Source organism: Sphaerodactylus townsendi, linkage group LG06 (assembly GCF_021028975.2).
Source record: "Sphaerodactylus townsendi isolate TG3544 linkage group LG06, MPM_Stown_v2.3, whole genome shotgun sequence".
Classification (NCBI taxonomy): Eukaryota; Metazoa; Chordata; class Lepidosauria; order Squamata; family Sphaerodactylidae; genus Sphaerodactylus; species Sphaerodactylus townsendi.
The window spans coordinates 101,986,306-102,001,364 of NC_059430.1; the positions used below are offsets into that span (position 1 = coordinate 101,986,306).

Sequence of the window (15,059 nt, forward strand, 5' to 3'; positions counted from 1 at the left end):
ACCTGGGGGGCAAGACCATTGTCCCTTTGTCCGGGACACCCGGTGGTTGTGAGCCAGGTAGTTCATGACCTGTGACTCATCGGGGGATGAGGGGTGGGGAGGCAGATGCGACCAGAAGGCCTGGGGCCTCGGTGTGCCGGCGCTCTACTTACGGTGCTGCTGGGTCAGCAGTGCATCCCTACAAGATTATTCAGAATGGATATAGCAAGGATATAGCGAACTGGGTTCAATCTGAAGTTGTGCCCTTCCAGCATAAAATCTTAATTTGATATAGACACTGCTTGAGTGACTTGGGGTGGTAGTGAACAGACGGATGAAAATGGCAGCTCAGTGAATGGCAGCAAAAGAAAGAAAGAAAGAAAGAAAGAAAGAAAGAAAGAAAGAAAGAAAGAAAGAAAGAAAGAAAGAAAGAAAGAAAGAAAGAAAGAAAGAAAGAAAGAAAGAAAGAAAGAAAGAAAGAAAGAAAGAAAGAAAGAAAGAAAGAAAACTGCATGCTGGGAGTTATTAGGAAAACAGAACAATCAGAATTGTAATGCCCTTGTATACAACTGTGTGGTCTATAATTTAAAATACAGGGTACCATTCTGATCACTGTATCTAAAAAAATGGCTGTGCTGGGGAAATTGCAGAAGAGGTCAATAAAAATGATCAAGAGGTTGGAGCCCTTTGGGCTTTTTAGTTTGTAGAATAATTGACGAAGTGGGAAACAATAGAGGTTTACAAAAGGAGGGATCTGGGAGGGAACTTCTCATTCCCTGCAGCTGGTTGCTCTGGGAAACCTGTGGCTTCCCTGAGTTTAATAAACCCATACCTTAGCCCAGAGTAGTCCTATTGTGTGGATTGGTTATCCACACTTGTGTGGAAAGAAGAGCATCTGTGGCTATTAGATACGTAGATAAAAGTATGCATGGTTCAAGAAAGCAAATGAAGAGAATGTTTTTCGGTTCTCTCAGAATGTTAAAAATTGAAAGACAGTAGATTCAGGAAAGACCTAGGAAGTACTTTGTCATACAGTGTACAATCAATTTGTGGAAATCACTGCCATGGGATGGGATGTGGTGATTGGCTGGTAGTTTAGATGGCTTTAAAAGTAGATTAAACGTTTTCATGGAGGAGGGCAGGTCCATCAATGGCTATCAGCCATGGTGGCTGAAAGGGACCTCCGTGTTCAGAGACAGCACCCCTCTGAATGCCAGATCCTTGGGGGTAATAGCAGGGGTGGGGGCACTTAGGCCTTTGTGCCTCTGTGGTGGTTTTTCTGAGGCTTCTGGTTGGTCACTATGAGGAACAGAATATTGCACTGGAAGCAGAGGCAGAGGGCTCACAGGGACATGTTCCCAGGTGCACGCCAGCTAGTCATGTGGGGGTGGCAGAGAATCGCCCCACACACCCCTCCCTTCAGCCCTGCCCCACCGGGCTGCTCCTTCAGCCAGCAGAGCCACCACTGGCTGCAGGAGCAGCTTGGCTGGGCCGCCGCCAGGGGTCCCTCGGCCCTGCCCCATTAGGCTGCTCCTTCAGCCGGTGGAGGCTCCGCCAGCTGAAGGAGCAGCCTGGTGGGGCTGGGCCAAGGGGCGGCCCACAGCAGTCTCCTGTCAGCTAAAATAAGTGGGGTACTGGGTGGGGGGCACCTGGAGCAGGGGTTGCCCCAGGCGCCATCCCGCCTCCATGCCCCTGACTGGAAAGACCAAAGGACTGATTCAGTGGGACACTTTTTTACATTCTTACATTCACTTTGGCCTCAGAGGAATTCTTTCATTTTTGATACCATCAACTGCCAAAAAGACAAATCAGTGGGTTCCAGATCAAATCAAGCCTGAACTGTCCCTAGAAGCTAAAATGCCTAAATGGAAGCTACTTTAGTCATATTATGAGAAGACAAGAATCACTGGAAAAGGCAATAACACTAAGAAAAGTTGAAGGCAGGGGGGAAAGAAGAAGTCTCAACTTGAGATGGATTGACTGACTGTATAAAGGCCTGAGCAAGGGTGTTAATAATAGGATGTTTTGGCGGACCCTGATTCAGAGGGTCTTCACGAGTCATTGACTTGAGGACACTTACCCATTATTTGTAGTCCTCTTTTCTCACAGAGACTCAAGGTGGATCACCCAATGCAAATCAATGTAATCAGGATGATACATCTAATAAGAAATGTAATACGACTAGGAATTGCAAAATGTTGAAACAGGGTTGTTGTCTGAATAAAGTATACGCAGTAAACAGGACACATTAAACAAAGATGAATATTACCTTAGTAGAAACGGAGCATTTTCCTGTGCAAATCTGGTACAGTGGTAGCTCTGTCCTTTATTTTTTAAAAAGGTTTCCTGAATTATTCTGTTTTGCATAGGAGGGTGGGAATGCCAGGAGGGTGGGAACCTTACTGTCCTCCTGAGGCAAGCCATTCCACAGGTTAGGGGCCACTACAGAGAAGACACGTGTACTGGCAGTTGTTGATCTTGCCCACTGGCACGGTGGCACCTACAGAAAACCCTGCTTAGGGGAGCAAAATTGCCACAGCAGCACACTGTGGTTCCTGATCAGGAGTTTGGGGAGCTTAAGCCCTCTGTCCCTCTCTTCAGGAATGACATACTAAGCTGAAGACAAGGGTGGCACAACTGGGAAATTGTGAGGGATAGATGGAAAGTGATGTGGGTTCTGATCTGGACATACCCCCTCCCCCCACACACATTATTTACATTTATGAGCCAGGGGAACCACTTGCCACACAAAGGCCTTGCCAAAGAGGAAACGGGCGCACATTGCAGGGGGAGGGGCGGCATTTTTTACAAGATGTTGCCTGCCTCCTTGGTGTTGTTTAGAAATGATTCACTTTCTGTGGGCTGTTCAATAGCCAGCCAGATTGGCTTTTAATACGAGCAGAAAAAGAATGAACTACAGTTCTAGTATCTGTCACAAAGCATACTTTGGGGAAAAAATTCTCTTTTTTATATCTCTCTTCCTTTTTAACAAGGTTCCAACCTCATTGACATGAAAGAAGATTTGAGAAGAATGGCTACAAAGGCCCTGGTTCTCAAAAGACTTCTTCTCTTGGTCTTGTGACCCCCCTGCCATTATGCCCCTCCACTTTTTAATATTTCTCATTGCTTACACATATAGAACAAGTGAGGTCTAGGGGATTCAGCATGGAAACTGGAACTGGGAACTAAGTTCAAATCTCCTCTCAGGCGTGATGATTATTTTCTGTGTGACCTACTTTACAGGGTCATTATAAGGATAATATAGGTGCAATGAATCATGTATAGAACTCTGAACTACTGGGAGGAGTGGGGGATAAAAATGTGACGCATATATGCGTTTGTGAAATCCAAAATATATTTCAGATTCTTCAGAATGTTGGGGATATACATCATTGGCATCTCCATTACAAAATATGCCAGTTTGCACAAAGATATTTTATTTGCATGTGTTATTAGGAGCAAATAAGCATGCTTTTACATGGTTGCTAAGCAGACATTGCATTTTCAGGGCACAGAAAAGATTTTGTTGTAAAGTATGTTGTAAAATATGGAGGTCTGCTTATTGTTGGTTTATTATTGGGGTGAGGGCTTTATCCCTGGGGGTTGGATCTGATGGCAAGGAGAGCTTGCAGGAGGATGTGTAGAAAAGAATTCCCTCCTCACTGCTTGAGTCTACGTGGTTGTGCTGAGGCCAATACAGCTGCATAAATGCTGGATGTGATCTCAGAATTGTGCTTTGAAATCCTCATCTGTACTGCCTGGAATCCTGGGAAACAGCTTGGAGATTGTGCAGGAGGGTTGTTGTGGTTTTCTGGCAGGCCTTTTGAGTTCAGAAAACAGGGTCAGATAAAGCTTGCTAACACATATTCTCTCTTTCTCTATGAGAGAAAATCACATATTAAAGATGGAACCCTCAGGATCAAAAGTCCATGTTGAACTCGACTGGGCCATCCACCCATGCTCTTTGAATTCACTCACTCTTTTATTGGCTGTTTTGTCAATTTGTAGGTTTGGCTGTTTCCAAGGAGCGGCAGCACCTCTGAGCCTGCCTGTTGAGTGGGGCAATGTCTTCCTCCGATGAAGAGACCCTCAGCGAGAGGTCATACCGGAGTGAGCGGTCATGCAAGAGTGAACGGTCCTACCGAAGTGAGAGGTCTGGAAGCCTGTCTCCCTGCCCACCAGGGGACACCTTGCCCTGGAATTTACCCCTCCATGAGCAGAAGAAGAGGAAGAGTCAGGACTCTGTGCTAGACCCGGCAGAAAGAGCTGTTGTCAGAGTAGCTGGTAAGAAAACTTCCATAGTTCTATCTATCTATCTATCTATCTATCTATCTATCTATCTATCTATCTATCTATCTATCTATCTATCTATCTATCTATCTATCTATCTATCTATCTATCTATCTATCTATCTATCTATCCTAATCTATGCTATCTATCACAATATCTATCTATCTATCTATCTATCTATCCTATCTATCTATCTATCTATCCATCTATCTATTCCATCTATCTATCTAGGGGCTATCTAGCTATCTAGGGCTATCTATCTATCTAGCTAGCTAGCTAGCTAGCTAGCTAGCTAGCTAGCTTTTATACCGCCCCATCCCCGAAGGGCTCTGGGCCGTGTACAACATAAAAGGAAACAATGTAGGCAGTTAAAACATTTAAAAGCAGTGACAACCGTAAAAACATTTCTAATAAATATAATAAATTACAATAAGATAGATGGCGTTCAGCAATCTACTATTATAATTCCCTCCCCTCCCCTAAAGGGGAGGGGAGAAATGGCGTCCAATATTCCAATCTAAAAATTCCCTCCCCCCTCCAAAAGGGAGGAATGGCGAGTCTGAGATGACAGTTGGCCCAGGTGTCAGGGCCGGGGGAGGGGGGCACCATCAATGCCGAAGGGTAAGCCATTGTAGGTCCACACACAACATTCACCCAGGTTTGAATGGCCCAGTCTCAACAGAGCTTGGAAGCTAAGCTCAGGGTCAGCTCTGGTGGGTACTCAAATAGGAAACTACCAGGTTAGTCCAGGGTTGCTACCCAGAGACAGGCAGTGGCAAACTTTGTTCATCACTCACCTGAAAACTCTCCAGGATATTGGCTGCAAATGCAATTTGATGGAACTTTCCATCACAAAGTCTTCTTCACTTTGCTTCTATAAGCCTGGACATTGTGCTGTTGAATCCAGTGCTTTGAGTTCTGGGTTTCTTTATTCAGTTTTCTTTCTAGGACTCATCCAACACTTCTATAGTGTTCTAAAATGCTACAAGCCCTGGAAGTGTCCTAAATCCTGATTTCTTTTCTGGGATAGAAAGGAAAGCAAATGGAGCTGTTGCTAAAATACAGTTTGTTTTATAATGCAGAGATGACCAAAGTATATTTTTTGGAGGGAAGATATTTTCTAAATCATGGTTCATGAGCCACAAATTTATTTATTATTAATTTTATTTACTTCATTTATAGCCTCCCTTTCTTTTCAGTGGGCAAGAACGTGGTTTTACATCAGTCTCATCTCCTTTTATCCCTACAACAACCACTCTGTGAAGTACATTAGTCTGGGATCATATGACTGGCTTAAGGTCACCCATGGTGGAGCAGGGATTGGTTCTCCCTGACCCTAGTCTGAAATTCTAATGGCTACACATATTCATAGGCAATCAGACTCCATAAGGTGATGTGTGGTACCATCTAGCAATAAAAGTATTGCATTTATGGGGCATGAACACTTGAGCACAGTCAAGGCATGTCTTAGAAAATCTAAAACGAAATGGAATGTTATATGTGGCCTACCTGTGTTTCTTATAACTGCTGTAACAGTCCAGCTTAGCTCAATCTTATCTGGAGGAACCGGGTTTGATTTCCTCCTCCTCCTCCTCCTCCTCCTCCTCCTCCTCCTCCTTCTTCTTCTTCTTCTTGTCAGCGCTTGGAAGCTAAGCAGGGTCTGTGTTTGGAAGGGAGACCACCAGGGAAGACTGAGGCTGCTATGCTGAGGCAGGCAATGGCAAACTACCTCTGTTTATCTCATGCCTGGAAATACCTCATTAAGTTCCTTTTCATGTAACTCAGCAGCACTCTGTACCTTACCTACCTATCTCTCTTACGATGTAAAGTCACTCCCCATCCATTATGACTGGTACTGTATAACTGCTTGCGGACACAATTGCTTTAGAGGTCTACCTTGGCCCAGGGTCCACCAGTTGGGCATGTCTGTGAGTTGTGTATGTGAGAAGCTCAAGGCTTGTAAGCCAAAGCTGCGTCAGTAACAAAAAGGTTGTCTGAACCTCAAGACGAGGACAGAATGAGGGACAAATCTGCTTTGTAGCTAAACGGCTGGAAATGCACTGGTGGCAGTGGGGAGGGAAGGCACTGTGGTATGGCCCAATTTTGTTAGATTTCAGAAGCGAAGTAGACGCCGAACAACCCGCAAACCACCTCTGCTTCTCCCTTCTTTGGAAAACCCATTGCTGGAGTCGCCATATGTTGGTTGCGACTTGACAGCACATAGATACATTTATTTGTGGTGACAATGACCTCAGGGATGGTATAAAGACCTAAGTTTGGTTGACAGAATCCACAGTTCCATTGTGTTTTTCCTGTGGATGTCTGTGAGGAGAATGCAGTGGTCCTGCTTTCAAGGGTGAAGTGGGATGACAGACCACGATGTGGGGCTGGCTTGGAAGACTCCTGGATGGAGCCAGGAGTTGGAAACCTATCACATTAACCGATTTCTGGGAGGAGCCATAGATGATTCCATTAGGATTTCCTCTACCTTTGGACTAGATAAGAGCTTCCCAAACTTTGCATAGCAGAGATGTACAGCAGAGATGCATAGCAGAGATGTACAGCAGAGATTGCATAGCAGAGATGGAGGTATGTTGTGCTCTTGAGGACGTAGGGGAACCCCCTCTGGCACTCCTTGTCTTCCTGCTGATGCTCAGTGGAGCAGTTTGGAAAAGGCATTACTTGATACAAAAATGTTACTTTCGGCTAAAAAACCAAAGTGATGGCACTGCACTGCACAATGCTCTAGGAATTCTCCCCATCTCTAGGAATTCTCTGTGGTAAAAACTATAGAGATGTCAGCTATTAAAAGTGGAAGTGGATGCTCTCACATTTTAAAAAAATCTGTTGTAAAACCATAAAATTTTTGTAACTGCTTGAGTGTCTAAAGATGTTATTTATGGTTTTTAATAGAGGACACATCAATGCACTGGTGTACTAGGCCCGCCCTCCATTTCTCCTTGAGGTTCCTGCCTGCAGACTGGCAGCCCTATGTTTGATGCTATTGCCACCTGTCTCTCCTACCCCGTCTTTCCACCTGAGCACAACTCCCATCTCATGTATTTTATTTATTTGTTTAAAAATATTTGTTTAAAAATATTTAAATCCAGTATACCATGCCAGATTGAGAGGGAGAGAGAGAGAGAGAGAGAGAGAGGGAGATCCTAACCCCCTAAGGAGCAGCAGTGGCGTAGGAGGTTAAGAGCTCGTGTATGTAATCTGGAGGAACTGGGTTTGATTCCCAGCTCTGCCGCTGGAGCTGTGGAGGCTTATCTGGGGAATTCAGATTAGCCTGTACACTCCCACACACGCCAGCTGGGTGACCTTGGGCTAGTCACAGCTTCTTGGAGCTCTCTCAGCCCCACCTACCTCACAGGGTGTTTGTTGTGAGGGGGGAAGGGCAAGGAGATTGTAAGCCCCTTTGAGTCTCCTGCAGGAGAGAAAGGGGGGATATAAATCCAAACTCTTCTTCTTCCTTTAGCCAACTCTACCAGTCAGGGCTGTATTATCCATAAGGCTGACTAGGCTGAGGCCTAGGAGCCCCACAGAAACTAGGGTCTCTCAATTTGTGTGTGTGTGTGTGAGTGGAGTCACTGTTAGCCGTGCCCTAGGGCTTCAGCCTTTCTGATAGGTGTTGACTGAGTGACTGTGTGAGGCACTTGAAAGCAACTTGCAAGGCACACTCGTAGTCAGCTGAGGTTTGTTTTGAATCAGTGTGGAGTGAGGCAGAAGGAGACAACAGGCCAATAGTGCTCTAGCGTCAGGGTTGTGATGTCATGCCGCAGCCTCCCATTATACCTTCATAAGCAATATAGTCTAGTCATGACTTTGATCTGGTGTGAGTTAGTAAAACTGTGAGTAAAATTCTTCAGGAGACTCTCAAAATGGATATAGGGTTATGTAGTGCAGGTTAGTACCTACCATGCCAGGGTCAGGCTGTCAGCTGTAGTGGGGTGAAAGATTGACGTACCAGAGGGGGCCCAAAGTACCTGAAAGCCTTAGGACTCAGCCATGGGTTAATACAGATCTGCAACTAGCGGATCTCTCCTTCTCTTTGTCTTTATTTATTACACAAATGCACACTGCCCCTCCCTTCAGGTGACCTTAAGTGGAGACTTATTGGCATGCAGAAAGTCCCACATTTAATCCCTGGCATCTCTGGTTAAAAGGAGCAGGCAATGTATATTAAGTGCTGTTGCTTCCAACTTATGGCAACCCTATGAATTAATGGCCTCCAAAGTGTCTTGTTGTTAACAGCCTTGCTTAGGTCTCACAAATTGAAGGCTGTTGCTTCCTTTATAGAGTCAGAACTATCTCACGTTGAGTGTTCCTCTTTTGGCTGCCTTTTCCTAGCATTATTGTCATTTCCAGTGATTCTTGGCTTCTCATAGTGTGACCAAAGTAGGATAGTCTCAGTTTAGTCATTTTAGCTTCTAGGGAAAATTCAGGCTTGACTAGGCAGTAGGTGATGTAAAAGACCTCCATCTCAGACCGAGGAGAACAGTTGCCAATACACAATATTAGCTTTGGTGGAGCTAGGGGTCTGATTCAGAGCAAGGCAGCTTCATGTCCTCATATGTGTTTCCCCCGGCCGCCCCTGACAGGCTGCTTGCCGTGAGTCATTAAAGGCTATTGGGAGGGTCTTTCCTTTTGCATTGTGGGATAAATAGAGCCGCCTTACTGATCAAACCCCATTCTTGTCATAATAAATTATGTAAGACCTTTGAACTTACATTAGTAATAATATTAATACTAACTCCTATTGACTCTCTAATTCTCTTCACTTTTGATGAGGGCTTGCACAAGGGACCTCTATATGAGAATTAGGAGACTAAGAATTTTCAAGGCAGGCAGCTTAGTGTGTATCTGGCAAGTCACTTACTCGGGGCCAATTCACACATTACCAAGTCCACATGGAGGACAAGATACCAGGCATATATCTTGAGGTTTCATGAAGACTCAGGTATATGACTTGAGGTTTCTGCTGGAGTCATGGCCCACGTGGGGAGTGATCTTAAGCCTTCTGTTTGCACAATTTCCCCAGACTCAAAATGTCTATTTGCCCACTTGGGGAAACTTACCTGGAACCATCAGTACATGTAAGTTTCTCCAATAAGCTAACAGCTAGTGGCGTGGTATTACCTGACCTTCTCAGATCATCATGGAAGCTGAGCATAATTGGTCCTTGAATGAAAGATTGCTGAGGAAGGCCGTGGCAACCAGCTTTTCTTCTCCCTTGACTTAGAAGCCCCTTGCAGGAACTGCTATGAGTCACTGGTGACTTGACAGCACTTATGTATGTACATCAGGCTGTTTCAGGATGGGAAAAGGGAATGTGGGAGAAGAAGCACGTACCATTTCCTTTTGGGCTGCAGTCTTGATTTGAATTGGGCCCTCGTACCTTTTGAATGGAGATCCTGGCACAGAACTCTGGGCCATCTCTTTGACCATCTGCCTGCCTGCCATGAGGTTTTGCAATGTGTGAGTCAGCCAGGCCATTGTCAGCAGGTCCATAAGGCCAGGTGGAATCCTGTTAGCCTCCTTGTGACCCTGGCTGAACTGGGGGAAAGATGGTTATTCATTGAATAAAAGTGGCCACTGCGTAATGCTGTGTGTATGTGCTGTCAAGTCATGGCTGATTATGGCGACCCTGGAGGGCTTTCAAGGCAAGAGACATTCAGAGGCAGTTTGCCATTGCCTGCCTCTGGGTGGGCTGAGAGAGTTCTGAGAGAACTGTAACTGGCCCAAGGTCACCCAGCAAGCTTCATGTGGAAGCTTGGGGAATCAAACCCAGCTTTCCAGATTAGAGTCCACTGCTCTTAACCACCACACCATGCTGGTGCCAAGACTGATTTAATGTCCTCTGAAGAGGTTGACCACTGACTGCGAATAGTAAACTTGACATTTCCATGAAAGCAGGAAGGAGGGGGTTGTCTAAGTGTGTTTCTCCTCCTCTGCTCTGCGGTTCTACTCTCTGATCTCTACTCCCGTATCCTCTTGGCACATTCGTCCACCCCCTTTTCTCCTGCAAGTAGATCCGTCTCATTTCCATATTAGCAACCAGCAGAAGTGGGTTTGTTTCTTCTTCCTAAGGCTCTGCTGGAGAAAACCCTCTCAGAGAAAGACAGTCCCTCTGGAGTTCTTTGTCTGTTCTCCAAACAATCCCTTCCCTGTGGTTTGCTCCTTTGCCTCTTACTCTGGTGCACAATAGAAGCACAGCAGGGTGGAGTGAAGTGGCCACAAAGGGAAACTTCATCAACTGGCCCAGCAGTGTCAAGGGAGTGGTGGGGCCACCCAGTGCCTCTCAGATCAGGCAGGCTCTTGTTGTTGCTCTACATGTCAGAGGGCCACCTGGGTTCCTCATTTGCTGCTGAACTGCCGTTATAATGCAAATTTCATTATCACTTTCATCTGTAGCAGACAACAGCAGAGAAGGCTATAAAGAAAGGGGTCAGCTCCCTCACCCCTAGGCTTGCTGCTATGGGCCCAAGAGCTTTCCCCCTCCTTCTTGGGATGGGGGCGGGGAGAAGAGGCCTCAGGCCTGTGTGCTGTGTTTTGTGTGCATATTTGTAGACCTGTGTCATGTGATGGTTAGGAACAGACTTCCAGCACTTGTCACAAGTTCATTCTCACCAGTGGGAGCAACATCTGGGACTGGGATTGTGGAAAGAGCAACTGCTTTGAGCAGTTTTGTGTTGCTCGCTGAGTGGGGAGGTTTCCGGGCAGCCCCATTGTCCTTGTGTCTAAGATCATTTATTTAAAACGTTGTATCTTGCCTTTCCACCCAACTTTGAAACTCTCTGTTTCTCAAGCTTCTGAGGCAGAGTGGAGATTTAAGGTCTCCTAGATCATGGCCTGACATTCTTACTCCTATACCACACTTCTAGGGGGCACCTCTTTTCAGCTGTATCCCTGACCCACTACCGGTATTTCCTCTTTCTCTTAGTAGCCTCCATAGCTCCTTTCCTTTACCTTGCTTCTGTCTTTTCTTCCCACCCACCAACCAGCCTCATTTTATCTGCTACTCTGTTTTCAGTTTTCCCTCCCTCAGGCAATCTCTCCCTGGGAAATGTCTGAGTTGTGTGATGGCTGCCGGCATTGATCCAGAGTAGACCAAGTTGGGCTGGGCTGGGCTGGGCTGAGTGGAGTGGAGGCTGTTATCACCAGACCAGACCCAGTTTAGGTTTCAGATTTTCTGCAAGTTTGAGACAGCCTTCAGGATTGTACAGCAATCACCCCCCCTCCCTAGCAAATCCATCTGTGGGGGCCATGGCCTTTCCTGGCTCTCAGTGTTTTTAGAAAGTAGGTGGAGCCAGGTGGGACTCCTGGCAGTAGGGCTTATTATTGGCTGCTGGAGATCAGATTACCTGTGCAGATTGAAATAATGGCTCAGTGGCAGTTGCCAGCTCAGTGTTGGTTTTATTCTTTCTTTCGCTCCTTTTCCCCAATGTATTTTCCAAAAGTACTCCTCTTTTCCTCTGCACTTAGGTTTTCTCTCTGTGTGTGGCTCCACCTCCCAGAGCAGCCATTTTGTACTTGCAGCTACCATCCTGTCAGAAATTCAAAGGTGCCCATAGGCTTAAAAGACTGGAGACCCTTTCTTAACCATACGCCCTGTGGCATTGTTTGGGATTAGTGGGTCTATGAAGGAATGCCAAATGAAACAAAAAAGTATTTCCTTACTAGTGGAAGGCAGCAATACTGGGAAGGGAATTCCACAGTTTTGATGCCGTAATCAATAAGGCTCTTCCTTGGCTGCCTCAGAATACTTAATGGAGCTGGTGAGATCTGTTTCTTTTCATATATTCAGGTTGAGCAGCATGGTTAGGTAGGAAGCAGGCTGTCACCCAGAGAGACAGCACTAGTCTGGAAATAGCAGTGAAAATTTCCCACAAACCACCAGGCCTCCTTGGAACTTGCCTGCGGAGTTTCTAAACCTGGACTTTTTTTTTCTTTCCTTGGCCAGATTTGGCATCCAGAGGTTTCTTTAAACTGCTTCTCATACCAGCTATCCAGTGTATGATACAAACCTGATCAGAGAGCATATTAATGCCCATAGCTAAGTAAATGCAAATATCTGACCAGTCTTCTCCGTCTTCTGAGCTTCCTGGGAACTGATTCCTTGCAAATCTTCTCTGTTTTCCTTTTTGCAGTGGAAATGTCATATTCTGTTTCTCCCAGGAGCATCTGCATGGCTTAGGAGAAAAGCAGCATATTAAATGTGCAGAGCAAGGTGACTCCTCATCCTGTTAGGATCTTTTGATTTTTCAGCCCCAGGAGCTGTTTGCTTTAATGCACTTCAGCATCAGGACACCCCCTTCCTTCATTTAGGAGGCCAGGAGAGGGTCTGTGGTTCAGGGGAAGAACCTTTGTTTTGCATTCTGAAGGCCCCAGGCAGAGCCGTAACTCCAAGGGGGCTGGGGAGTGTGTGCGCGCCCCTGTGGGGGCATGGTGGGGGCGTTCCGGGGCATGGTGGGGGCGTTCCGGGGCATGGTGAGGGCATTCCGGGGCGGGGGGTGGGGGGCGGAGGACGCACCAGTGCACCGGGTGCTTTCCCCCCTTGCTACACCTCCCAGAGGCTGTCTAGAATGGTCTTGTGATCATAACTGGAGGCGGAGTCACAGCTTCTGAGACCTAGGTATGACCTGGTTAGTTAGTTGACTGCTGTGTTCCAATAAACACAGTTTTTAACCACTAGCATCTCCTGAATTAATCCTTTCTCTCCATAAAGGTATAACATGGTGTAAGAAACTGGCACATGTTTGAGGGCATCATGGACATAATTATTCAATAAAATAAACTGAAGCCTGAAAGTGAAGTACCCTCACCAGAAAAAAAACAGTGTAGACAATACTGACCCTGATGAGCTAATGGTCTGATTGGGTATAAGGCTTCATCTAGGGAAGGGGCTTGGTATTTTAAAAAAATGTACTTTGTATTTGGAAGGGCCCATGTTCAATCCCCAGCTCCTCCAGTTAAAAGGATCTGGCAGTGGGAGACGTAAAAGACCTCTTCCCAAGTCCCCGAAGAGCCACTGCCAGTCTGAGTATACAATACTGACTTTAACAGACTGAAAAAAAAATAGTCCTTTTCATGTGACAAAGTTCAACTGCTGGAAATAAGGATATTACTGCTGCAGATTTTGAAGGAGTAGAAATATGACCTTCCAAGGCTTTCTGGTTCCAAAGGAAAGCTAAAGAGCAAATCATAGATATTGGAAAACGCTGTTTGATGACGGTCAGCTAGGCTGGGTCAAATTAAAACTTCTACAGCAATAGAGGCTGTGGATATTCTGCTGCACACTAAAACAGCTGAATGCAGGAGGTTGGCAAATGAGCAAAGACTTAGTTATTCTCCCAACGTTTTTAAACTGAGGGCTCAACTCTCCCTCTACTCTGTACCTCAGAATGATGACTTTATTTTCAACAATAGCAGCCAGTTTTAATGTGGATCTTAGGCCGCTTCTGCACAGAGGCGGAAGCGGCCGGGTCGGTGTAGTCCACGCCGACCCGACGCTGCTGGGACCGTTTGCACGAACGGTCCCAGGAAGAACTGGGAAGACGGCGCTGCTGGGCGCTGGGACGCCTCGGCCAACTTACTGTTCCTTATGCTATATCCGGCGCGATCATTGGGGTCTGGGGACACTTTCCCTGCTCTGGCGCTGGGACTGCTCTGGCCGCTACAGGGCAGGGGGCGTGTCCTAGTCTCAAGCGACGCTCGGGATGGGCTCTAGGAACGGTAAGTCGCTGGGTGAGAGGAGGGGGAAGGCGCTTGGAAGCCGCTGCCGTTCACACGGCAGCGGCTCCAAGCCGGCGTTCCAAAAAAACCACTCTGGGGAAGCGTGGTTTGGAAACACCGGCTTCGCGCCGGTTGGGTGGCATGAGGGCGGCGCAGCTGCGCAGCAGCTGCGCCCCCTGTGCAAATGGCAGCCTGGGGACGGCGTTTTTGCCGTCCCCAGGCTGCCATATTCCGCCCGTGCCGAAAGGGCCTTAGTTACGCTTTGTACATTTTAAAAATTCGGCTGATTCCTTCCTTGCTTAACTTTCTTGTTGGTTTTATTTTATCTTGTTGCTTACGGTTATGTGTTTATGAATGTGACTTCCTAGTATTTGTGAAATTTTGTTTTGATATTTGCCTCTGGCAATTCTGGCAATTGGGTTTTCAGGTTGAGGGGTGGAATATAACTGTGTGAAATTAAGGAATAAAAAACATATAAAGAGAAATTCGTTTTGTTCTACTGGGGAAAAAAGAATCGAATGGAGAGTAAGAGGACAAGCTTTTCTGTTGCCCAACCCCCCTCCACCCAAAATGTGGAGCTGTGTTATGTTTGGCTTTGCTAAAAGCCAAGAGTAGATCTGCCCCCTCATCTGATAGGCTTGGCCTTCCTCAAAAAGCCTGATTTTACAACTTGGAAAAGGAGAGATATGTTTGGTGTTTTCCATGTCAAAATTATGTGTGCTGTATTGAGAAAAATGTCTGGGAAAAGGATGAAAAACTCCCTCCTTGGGTTGGGTTTTAATCAGTGGTGGGATCCAAAAAATTTAGTAACAGGTTCCCATGGTGGTGGGATTCAAACTGTAGCATAGCGCCAATGGGGCTGGGCGGGGCACGACGGGGGCGTGACTGGGCATTTTGGGACGGGGCATTCCTGGGCAGGGCTGTGGCAAGGACGCAGCCGCTGCGCTGGTCCTTGAGCAAGAAACAAATGCACACAGGCGCAGGCTGCCACGCATGCCGGTGCACCTCCTGCTAGACTGCTTCAAGTTCTGCGCGCTACTGCTGAGAGGAGG

General features: G+C 46.5%; 1 protein-coding gene across 1 annotated transcript in view; it reads left to right on the plus strand.

The window, feature by feature from the left end:
* The window catches only part of MACF1 (microtubule actin crosslinking factor 1), a 364,404-nt gene that overhangs the window by 11,188 nt on the left and 338,157 nt on the right, over positions 1 to 15,059 (plus strand). The window contains 1 exon segment of the mRNA XM_048501619.1: positions 3,988 to 4,263. Coding sequence (XP_048357576.1) covers positions 4,044 to 4,263 — 220 coding nt within the window. The 5' untranslated portion in view covers positions 3,988 to 4,043.